The sequence below is a fragment of the Mus caroli genome, unplaced genomic scaffold (assembly GCF_978045245.1).
Source record: "Mus caroli unplaced genomic scaffold, Mus_caroli_1 scaffold_9, whole genome shotgun sequence".
Taxonomy (NCBI): Eukaryota; Metazoa; Chordata; class Mammalia; order Rodentia; family Muridae; genus Mus; species Mus caroli.
The window spans coordinates 128,772,511-128,784,777 of record NW_028227264.1 but is presented as its reverse complement, the minus strand read 5'-3'; the positions used below and the strand labels follow the sequence as shown (position 1 = coordinate 128,784,777).

Genomic DNA, 12,267 nt, shown 5'->3' with positions numbered 1-12,267 from the left:
ATAAGTCCAATCATCAAGTAGCATTCCTCTGTCATAATACTATTTTTTTTAAATTTCAGAGACATGTTCATTGTACCAAGCAACCTTTACTGATAAGCACCTATCAGTTTCTGATAGTTTCCCCATCCTTTAAGTCTCTGTTGATCAGACATAATTTTCCCATTTTACATCTCTGTTAATCAGGCATAGCCTTCCAATTTTAGTCTCTGTTGATCAGGCATAGCTTCCTCAGAACAGTCATACAAGCTCTTTACAACTGCCACAGGCTTACTCTGTGTGACAGTAGCTGTTTCTCTAGGGACATGATTACATGCTCCAAAATACTCAGGATTAATGGCCAAATCTAGAGGATCGATACATGAAGAGAGAAGAAAGGAGTGTTTTACCCCTTAAAAGAGTATTGAGAAAAGCACAGAATCATCCACAGGACTTTCAGCCTGCATTATACAAGCTTTACCCATGACAGACAAAGTGAAACTTAAGGTGATATATTGCTATGAGTATAGACAGCATAGTGAAAGCAAGAAGGGTTTGTAGCCATCAAAACAATCATCCATCCTGACCAAGTAGGTTTCATCCCAGGGATGCAGGGATGGTTCAATATACGGAAATCCATCAACGTAATCCAGTATATAAACAAACTCAAAGACAAAAACCACATGGTCATCTCGTTAGATGCGGAAAAAGCATTTGACAAGATCCAACACCCATTCATGATAAAAGTCTTGGAAAGATCAGGAATTCAAGGCCCATACCTAAACATGATAAAAGCAATCTACAGCAAACCAGTAGCCAACATCAAAGTAAATGGTGAGAAGCTTGAAGCAATCCCTCTAAAATCAGGGACTAGACAAGGCTGTCCACTTTCTCCATACCTATTCAACATTGTACTTGAAGTCCTAGCCAGAGCAATTCGACAACAAAAGGAGATCAAAGGGATACAAATTGGAAAAGATGAAGTCAAAATATCACTCTTTGCAGATGATATGATAGTATATATAAGTGACCCTAAAAATTCCACCAGAGAACTCCTAAGCCTGATAAACAGCTTTGGTGAAGTAGCTGGATATAAAATTAACTCAAACAAATCAATGGCCTTTCTCTACACAAAGAATAAACAGGCTGAGAAAGAAATTAGGGAAACAACACCCTTCTCAATAGTCACAAATAATATAAAATATCTTGGCGTGACTCTAACTAAGGAAGTGAAAGATCTGTATAAGAAAAACTTCAAGTCTCTGAAGAAAGAAATTATAGAAGATCTCAGAAGATGGAAAGATCTCCCATGCTCATGGATTGGCAGGATCAACATTGTAAAAATGGCTATCTTGCCAAAAGCAATCTACAGATTCAATGCAATCCCCATCAAAATTCCAAATCAATTCTTCAACGAATTAGAAAGTGCAATCTGCAAATTCATCTGGAATAACAAAAAAACCTAGGATAGCAAAAACTCTTCTCAAGGATAAAAGAACCTCTGGTGGAATCACCATGCTGGACCTAAAGCTCTACTACAGAGCAATTGTGATAAAAACTGCATGGTACTGGTATAGTGACAGACAAATAGACCAATGGAATAGAATTGAAGACCCAGAAATGAACCCACACACATACGGTCACTTGATCTTCGACAAGGGAGCTAAAAACATCCAGTGGAAGAAAGACAGCATTTTCAACAAATGGTGCTGGCACAACTGGTTGTTAACATGTAGAAGAATGCGAATCGATCCATTCCTATCTCCTTGTACTAAGGTCAAGTCTAAGTGGATCAAGGAACTTCACATAAAACCAGAGACACTGAAACTTATAGAGGAGAAAGTGGGGAAAAGCCTTGAAGATATGGGCACAGGGGAAAAATTCCTGAACAGAACAGTAATGGCTTGTGCTGTAAGATCGAGAATTGACAAGTGGGACCTCATGAAACTACAAAGCTTCTGCAAGGCTAAAGACACCATCAATAAGACAAAAAAACCACCAACAGATTGGGAAAGGATCTTCACCTATCCTAAATCAGACAAGGGACTAATATCCAATATATATAAAGAACTCAAGAAGGTGGACTCCAGAAAGTCAAATAACCCCATTAAAAAATGGGGCTCAGAACTGAACAAAGAATTCTCACCTGAGGAATACCGAATGGCAGAGAAGCACCTAAAAAAATGTTCAACATCCTTAATCATCAGGGAAATGCAAATCAAAACAACCCTGAGATTCCACCTCACACCAGTCAGAATGGCTAAGATCAAAAATTCAGGTGACAGCAGATGCTGGCGAGGATGTGGAGAAAGAGGAACACTTCTCCATTGTTGGTGGGATTGCAAGCTTGTACAACCACTCTGGAAATCAGTCTGGCGGTTCCTCAGAAAATTGGACATAGTACTACCAGAGGATCCCACAATACCTCTCCTGGGCATATATCCAGAAGATGTCCCAACCGGTAAGAAGGACACATGCTCCACTATGTTCATAGCAGCCCTATTTATAATAGCCAGAAGCTGGAAAGAACCCAGATGTCCCTCAACAGAGGAATGGATACAGAAATTATGGTACATTTACACAATGGAGTACTACTCAGCTATTAAAAAGAATGAATTTATGAAATTCCTAGCCAAATGGATGGACCTGGAGGGCATCATCTTGAGTGAGGTAACACAATCACAAAGGAACTCACACAATATGTATTCACTGATAAGTGGATATTAGCCCAAAACTTAGGATACCCAAGATATAAGATACAATTTGCTAAACGCATGAAACTCAAGAAGAATGAAGACCAAAATGTGGACACTGTGCCCCTTCTTAGAATTGGGAACAAAACACCCAGGGAAGGAGTTACAGAGACAAAGTTCGGAGCTGTGATGAAAGGATGGACCATCTAGAGACTGCCGTATCCAAGGATCTATCCCATAATCAGCTTCTAAACGCTGACACCATTGCATACACTAGCAAGATTTTGCTGAAAGGACCCAAAGATAGCTGTCTCTTGTGAGACGATGCAGGGGCCTAGCAAACACAGGAGTGGATGCTCACAGTCAGCTATTGGATGGATCACAGGGCTCCCAATGGAGAAGCTAGAGAAAGTACCCAAGGAGCTAAAGGGATCTGCAACCCTATAGTTGGAACAACATGATGAACTAACCAGTACCCCGGAGCTCTTGTCTCTAGCTGCATATGTATCGAAAGATGGCCTAGTCGGCCATCATTGGAAAGAGAGGCCCATTGGACTTGCAAACTTTATATGCCCCAATATAGGGGAATGCCAGGGCCAAAAGAATGGGAATGGGAGGGTAGGGAAGTGGGGGGCGATATGGGGGACTTTTGGGATAGCATTGGAAATGTAATTGAGGAAAATATGTAATAAAAAAAAACAGTGGAAAAAAAAAAAAAAAGAAAGATGGCCTAGTCGGCCATCACTGGAAAAAGACGCCCATTGGACTTGCAAACTTTATATGCCCCAATATAGGGGAATGCCAGGGCCAAAAGAATGGGAATGGGTGGGTAGGGAAGTGGGGGGCGCTATGGGGGACTTTTGGGATAGCATTGGAAATGTAACTGAGGAAAATATGTAATAAAAATATTAAAAATTAAAAAAAACCAAGTTGACAATGAAGATTCATAGTAAATAAAAGAATGCCTTTGTTTTTGAGGGAAAAAAATAAAAAATAAAAATATTAAAAAAAAAAAAAAGGGTTTGTAGCACACACTATCTAGGTAATAAGCATAGAGGCCACCAAATTCACCACATGTCCTTGCCAAGTGGGATGGGGTTTCCATGGACCTTGCCACAGTAGAATTCCATCAGCGAAGCACTCGTGTGCTGTTCTCTGCAGATGCTACATGGCCACCACCACGTCTCCTTATGATTAACAAATTCTTGTATTTCTTTTATATTAATTTTATAGCATATATATTATAAAAGGTTGTTTTAGGCAAACTAATTTTGTTATTAAGTTGTTATTATCTGGAGGCAATGTCCTGTGGACTGCATATAAAAGAAGCCTGTACTTTGATCTGTTGCCAAATCTATTGTTTTCTGTGTATGCTGAGGGGCAGATGTGCCAACAGAACTCTGGGGATAGTCAACTTTTTGTGCTTTTCACAATCTCCATGGCAAAGAAGACTCCCAAGTAGGGCCAGATAAGTTTACTTCTTTGAGAGCAGAAATAATTTTCTGGGGAAAAGACATAAATGAACATAATGTTAAAAGTTCCCCACAACACATGCTCCACTATGTTCATAGCAGCCCTATTTATAATAGCCAGAAGCTGGAAAGAACCCAGATGTCCCTCAACAGAGGAATGGATACAGAAATTATGGTACATTTACACAATGGAGTACTACTCAGCTATTAAAAAGAATGAATTTATGAAATTCCTAGCCAAATGGATGGACCTGGAGGGCATCATCTTGAGTGAAATAACACAATCACAAAAGAACTCACACAATATGTATTCACTGATAAGTGGATATTAGCCCAAAACTTAGGATACCCAAGATATAAGATACAATTTGCTAAACGCATGAAACTCAAGAAGAATGAAGACCAAAGTGTGGACACTGTGCCCCTTCTTAGAATTGGGAACAAAACACCCAGGGAAGGAGTTACAGAGACAAAGTTCGTAGCTGTGATGAAAGGATGGACCATTTAGAGACTGCCGTATCCAGGGATCCATCCCATAATCAGCTTCTAAACGCTGACACCATTGCATACACTAGCAAGATTTTGCTGAAAGGACCCAAATATAGCTGTCTCTTGTGAGATGATGCCGGGGCCTAGCAAACACAGGAGTGGATGTTCACAGTCAGCTATTGGATGTATCACAGGGCTCCCAATGGAGAAGCTAGAGAAAGTACCCAAGGAGCTAAAGGGATCTGCAACCCTATTGTTGGAACAACATGATGTACTAACCAGAACCCCGGAGCTCTTGTCTCTAGCTGCATATGTATCGAAAGATGGCCTAGTCGGCCATCAATGGAAAGAGAGGCCCATTGGACTTGCAAACTTTATATGCCCCAATATAGGGGAATGCCAGGGCCAAAAGAATGGGAATGGGTGGGTAGGGAAGTGGGGGGCGCTATGGGGGAATTTTGGGATAGCATTGGAAATGTAATTGAGGAAAATATGTTATAAAAATATTAAAAATTAAAAAAAAAAAAGTTCCCCACAAATGCAACATGGAGAGATCAAAACCCCAAAGTGAAAAACAGCCCAGATGTGAAAACAGCATTCAGCTTGGCTTTGCGGGGCTGTGTCAAAAAGCTGTGCTGGCTTCGTGGCTTTCACCATTTTTCAGTAGTCATGGCTGTGTCGCCCAAATATTACAGCTATTTACAATGTGAGCTATTGCCCAGGCTCTTGGTAACCCTCAAAATGTGATTGTGAGACTCTATTGCTGAAGACAGCACCAATTTGAGTTAGAGAAATCAACATGGTATACAACTGGAAGCTTCATCTCTACTGGTTAGATTCCATACTGTTGGAAGGAGCTGTGTACTCTCCTAGAGAAGAAATGGAATCACCAATATGACCAAGCTATGAACTCAACACACTATGACAATGACCATCTTGTCAACACATACCCATTGGTACAATGGTGGCACAAATGTCAATCAAGGTAGTAACCAACCATTTTCTCATTGGATTTAAGGCACACAAGTCAAACCTATACTTAGCACTATTATCAAGACCACAATTCTGTCGGTAGACAGGTCATAGGCCATAAGGGTCAAATTAATACTCTACTAAATTGTTTTTCTAGTTGTAACTCTGTCATGGCTTGTTATTTTGGGGGTTGTGGATAATTACATAAAAATATATTTGGGGATGAAGTGAAATGTCCAATGTGAAGCCTTACAGCTTCAGAATGGCTATTCTGAATGTATAGATATTCACTGAGATGTATAGACTTTAGGTCTGGTTAATTTGATGTATGACTTTCTTATTTGAAAGTTCTTTTAAATAAGCTTTTAATAAATAAGTAATATAATATTATACTGACTCTTAATGACTTCTTGCTATACCTATAGATTAGTGCATCCATCAATCCTCATTGCAAATGGATGGAAGTTAACACTGAAACCCACAACTGACCAAAGTGTCCATGAGAATAGGCTATGGAGTGTTCAGCCCCAAGCAAGACACCTGAATCATATCTCCTTTTTCCCAAGGCTCAGGGATCATTTGAAAGTCTGGGTGGATGACTATAAAGAAATGGTATTTCCTGGACTCATCATGACAGTTGCATATATGAATTCAAAGCAATAGATACAGCATGTACAATATTTATGCAGGTCTAAGTGAATAGAAATCCAACATGGAAATTTATTTATTTTCCATTAAGGGTTCAGCCTTTTCGGGTTTACTACCCTCCAATGGAGGCAACACATCCAAGAGTATATGGGCAGATTGTACTTGATGAGTTTCAAAAAAAAAAAAAGACATAAAGTGGGGTGGTTATGGAAGGAGAAGGAAGGGGAGCAAATGTAAATGAAATACATTGAAAATGGATGATGAAAAGCACATAACATGTACTATACATCTCTATGGTCATTGTGTAGATAACAGTTTATGTAATTAGGTGAAAAAAAGCAAGTTATAGCTGTAAATAATAAAATAATATTTCTACCTTTAAATATTCATGTTGTCATTTATTTCCAAATATTAATAGAAAACTTGCTTTAAGTTTTCCAGTGATTTTGTTTTATCACCTTAATGCCTGAGAAAAATAGAAGTTGCAACAGCCTTATAGTCTTTCACCTTTCATTTATGATAAGGAGAAAAACACAGGAGATGCCAGCCACTTCTTGACCATATAAATTTTTTCTCTTGTGTCTTTGGTCTGTACCTGTTGCTATGGCTGCATCTTTGTGTCTCTAAGGACACTGTCCCCACTACAGCAACTTTCAGGATTTTTTCACCCAAGTTCATTATAGATACTCATTAATGAGGCCTGAGCATAGGTCACTGAGGACACAGATATTTATTTATTTAGTTTCAGGTTTAGAAATAAATCAAATGCAAATTGTAACAGTGAAAAAAAGACTATCCAAAGAAATCATCGTGTCAATGCTTTGGGAAAAAAAAAAAAGAAGACAACATTTGCAGTTATGTTTTATTTTTAACCAAAAGAAATCTATAATATATGCCTAGGATAAAAAGGAACCGAAGTCCTGATTAAGAAAATCTGTCCTGTGTGTTGGAGATGAAAAACTCTGGAGGGTTTGTAGGGCTAGGCCTTCTCACAGCATGAGAGAAAATGGGGATCAGTACACTGAAACTAGAAAGTTCTACATGAGCCTTTGCTGGTAGGTTCTCTGTATCAAAACAGACTCCAGACTCTTGTTAAAGAATCATTAGCTGTCAGAGGAGTAAGCACAGTGACTCTTCATTCAACTTCGTTTTTGGCGATGATTTTTTTCTGGTAAGCACATTGGACCTGACATACCAAAATCAACTGCTGTATATAAATTGTTACATAAAGATACACAGATTGTTCTGAGTTGTATTTTAATGGTGCTATTTTTCATCCAAGTGTAAATATCATGGGAATTTATGGCCAGTTGCTGTGATTTCATAACCTCACTCTCCTGTTTAAAGAGAAAAGATGTAGAATCAAGAATCATCCAGTATGATAATTTATCCTGATGTGGACAAAATTGGCTCTCTGAAAACTTTTTAATAAAAAAAAATTCTTTGGAAGATGTAATTATTTTCTAAAGCTTTGCCTCTTAAAAGCTAGAATATATTTGCCCACAGTGAAGCAAATGAAGGTTATTTTGTAGCCAGGGCTATCACACAGCAGTACAGGAATAAACAAGTTACCACAAACTAACTCCAGGAGTAGACACTCAGAAGACATATGTTGACAACAGGAAGGAAGCTTTTAAAAAGTCTGTTCAATTGATTAAAATCATTCAGTCTTTATAGAACCTAGGAATGTGATGGGTCTTCCTAAACCATTGTTGGCTCTCCCTCCCATTGATGGTGACAGTAAACCTGCCATGTAATTTAGAGGGATGCAGCCTTCATCTCTTGAGGCAGTGGATATTTTAAGGCAAAGGACAACTGTCCACATAATATGCTAGGTTTATTAGGAAAATATGGACAGAATTGTTTTCTCGTCATCCTCAAACACTGGAGATAATCATTCAGAAACTAAAATACACTTCATTCAGAGTGCCAATGAAACAAAGTCTCACCTGAGGAAAAAATGGAGCAACTATTACCCTAAATCAAAAATAGGGAAGTCTTTAACTCTTGTTTTCACTTATTACTAAAATATCCATTAAAGAAACAGAAATGGAAAATACAAAGGAAAACCTGTAGATAATGGTGGTGAAACCCTTAAACTGAAACTGAAAAGCTGACTATTCCGTGGTATAATTTTATGAATGAAAACCTCATAGATCAGAACCCATATTATGGTGTAGTTTTATGAATAAAAATCTCATAGACCAGAAGTTATATCAAAGAAAAGAAAACACACACAAAACAGCTCTTGGGAGACAGAAACAGGCAGGCAGATCTCTGTGAGTTCAAGGCTGGTCCAGTCTATATAATGAGTTCCAGGCCAATCAGGCCCAGATAATGAGACTCTGTATTTAAAAAAATCTTGAAAAAGAGAGGTATAGTTAACATATTGTACTGTGGCGATTTGACTATTATTGCTGCAACACAGCCACACTATAAGTTCAGGGGAAAGTAATGTAAATCTCATAAACAACTTTCTGGTATATAAAGGTTCTAAATAAATGTAGCATTTGCTATTGAAGGTACATTTCAAGAATTACAAAACTATAAAAACACTCTTTGTAGATATTTTAACAGTCTTAAATAAATAGATGCATAAAGCATATAAGAAATTATGTTAAAGCTTATCATGTGTTTATATTATTTTTAATACAGGTAAAACTTTGAAATCATAACAGTTTAAAAACTAGAGAGAGTTTTTAACTTTTAACACAATTGTAGTGTGGTAAATTAAGTGGTCTTAAGTGCATTTATGGAGATGCAAAAATATTTGCTGTATATTATCATGTAAATAACATGAACATTATATATTAAGGTATGTGAATTCCTTGACTTCAAACTTGAATATATTACTGACAGATGTCTCAAAAGAAAGCTAAAGTTTCCAGTTATAATGACATCTAATGCAAGGAGGAGATGACAATTAGCATTTTGAACAGCCAGCATGTATAAAAGTAATGACATTATTCACTAGTAGCTCTCTTGTTTCAAATAAAAAAAAAAGAAAATATCAAGATCAACTTTGAAACATGCAAAAATGCTGAAGTTAAAATCGATGACAGGAGCTGAGTTAATAGCTCAGTGAATAAAATGTTTGCCAGCATAAGGACCTGAGTTCAGATCCCCAACAACTACATAAAATGCCAGGTGCTGTGGTGCACAACTGTAATCCTTAGAAAGATCTGTGGCATTCACTGGCTACCTCGCTTTACCAAATCAGCATACCCCAGGTTCAGTGAGAGATTTTGTCTCAGAAAATAAGATGGAAAGCAATAAAGAAGGATATCTGATGTGAACCTCTGGGCTCCAAATGCACACACATACACATACATGTATACATGCATATATCATACACAGATACAAGACAGTTTGTCAGTGACAAAACTATTTACAGATGAAGCCCAAAATAAATGTAATGCCCCTTTCAGTGTGTAAGACAATGGTGTGGGTATGTATATAGTGCTAAGGTATTACTTATGCATGGATCACCGATCTAGGACTGTGTTGGTTTGGGTTGCTATATGCGTTAAGAGAATAGAACAGCCCATGATTTCAATAAGCTTACTTTCTCAGAGAATAACCTGACACAGGAGCACAAATGAGCAATGCAGACAATAGAGTTTTGGCAACTTTTAGTAAAGTGACATTCAGACCAAACATCAAAATAAGTAGATATTCAGAGTCAGAACATAGAAAGCTTATGTAGTATTTTTTTAACTTGATTTTGAACTTGATGGTATTAATACATTGTTAAAATATTTCCCATACTCAACACACTGAAATAATAAAGGATATAATATTTTCTTTTCTCAGCTTGGATAAACATTTTCACATGTAGTCAATTATATATTCCAGTAAACAGTGTGTATGAATTACACACTAACAGAGAAATATAAAAATAATTAGAGATGCTATAAAGCAATGTAGAACTTTCAATTTAAAACAGAAAACATGCTTCACAAGTGCATGTTTAATCATCGTGGCAAAATGTAAACTACAAGTTACAGCTAAAACAAGGGAACTTGCTCATGAAATCCAGATGAGTTGTTACATGCTTATATTTTATTGCGGACCAGATATGCCAGGAAAGGCATTTAAATGTGCACCTTTCAAATACAAAAGAAATATTAGACATATGAAGACAATGATTTTATTGAATCAGAACAAAATGTTATTCAAATCTAACACCACAAGAAAGCCCAATTAGATATAGATTACAAGTATAAAATGAAGAATATGAATGTCATAACATTTAAGATGATCTTTAAGATATATCACAAACTGTGAAGCCAATAAACTAAATTATTGAATAGCTAAACACTCAAGACTATCAACAGTATCAGCTTCCACTTGCAGAAGAAACTACACAGGAATAAACTCACTATAACATTCACTGTTTACCGCTCTCTGGCTCCACTACTTTTCAAATAAGACATTGCTACTTTTTCTGTGAGGGTTGAATAATTCAGTAGTTAGTGATGAAAAACAACACAATAACCACCTTCATTCTGCTGGGACTAACAGATGATCCTCAACTTCAGATTCCAATTTTTGTGTTTCTATTTTTTGCCTACATGCTCAGCATAACTGGGAATCTGACTATCATATCCCTCACTATATTAGACTCCCACCTTAAAACACCCATGTACTTTTTTCTACAAAATTTCTCCATATTAGAAATTTCATTTACATCTGCTTGTATTCCTCGATATTTGTACAACATAGCAACCGGAGACAGGTCAATCACTTATAATGTTTGTGTCATTCAAGTGTTTTTTACTGATGTTTTTGGAGTGATTGAATTTTTTCTTCTGGCCATTATGTCCTACGATCGCTATGTGGCCATCTGCAAACCCCTACATTATGTAACCATCATGAGCAGCAAGGTGTGTCAGACGCTTGTTCTCTGCTGTTGGTCGGCTGGCTTGCTCATCATACTCCCACCACTTACCCTGTTCCTAAACTTGAGATTCTGTGACTCAAATGTTATTGATTATTTCTTCTGTGATGCATCTCCTATCTTGAAGATTTCCTGTTCAGACACTTGGCTCATAGAGCAGCTGGTGATTGTCTGTGCAGTGCTGACCTTCATTCTGACCCTGGTGTGCGTTACTCTGTCCTACGTACATATCATCAAGACCATTCTGAGATTCCCCTCTGCCCAGCAGAGGAAAAAGGCCTTTTCCACCTGTTCTTCTCACATGATTGTAGTTTCAATCACCTATGGAAGCTGTATTTTCATTTACATCAACCCTTCGGCAAAGGAATCGGTGGCCATCAATAAAGGTGTAGCTGTTCTGATGACATCAATTGCTCCCATGTTGAACCCATTTATTTATACTCTGAGAAATAAGCAGGTTAGACAAGCCTTCAGTGATTCCTTCAAAAAGATTGCCATGCTCTCAATGAAGAAAGAGAATGTTCAAATATAGAAATAAAATATTAATTCAGCATAAACCACTAAAGTCCATATATTTGTGTCTTTTCTTGAACAAATCTGTATTTTGATGGACTTTCACAAAAAAAAATTTTCTGAAAGGAACAGAAGAACACATGTGATATAAAAACAGAGGTGATGAACACTATAAGGGAGGCCTAAGTGAAAATAGGGACTGGGATTAGGGGAGAGAAGAACATGAGAGAAGAGTTAACTACAACTAATGATGTGTAAAAAGTATAAAAAAACCCACTACATTATAAGCTAATTAAAAATATTTTAAAGGATTTTGAACATAGATACTCTGTCTTGATAGATTATACTGTTCCCAGAAGCTATGGGTTATGAAATTAAAATTCTAGTGTCAGGTATGGGATAGCTAACTCTCTATGTCTTTTAGTAGGGAAGTCCCCAAAGACCTCCAAACTAATACAAGCTACTGCCTCTGCTCTTGGCTACCCACCATAACCAGATGACATATGTTTATGGTTAAAGGCATCACACACTTCAGTTATAAGACATGGGATAAATCAACCTAAAACTGAGCTAGAAACTTCTTTCCTAATGGTTAGTTTTTGTT

The 12,267-nt window shown here is 37.3% G+C and overlaps 1 protein-coding gene across 1 annotated transcript; it reads left to right on the top strand.

The window, feature by feature from the left end:
* The first annotated feature begins 10,728 nt into the window (after window positions 1-10,728).
* LOC110303653 (olfactory receptor 6C2-like) lies at window positions 10,729-11,682 on the top strand. Its single transcript, XM_021174818.1, has one exon. It carries the CDS (start codon window positions 10,729-10,731, stop codon window positions 11,680-11,682), a length of 954 nt encoding a protein of 317 aa, XP_021030477.1.
* The last annotated feature ends 585 nt before the right edge of the window (window positions 11,683-12,267 follow it).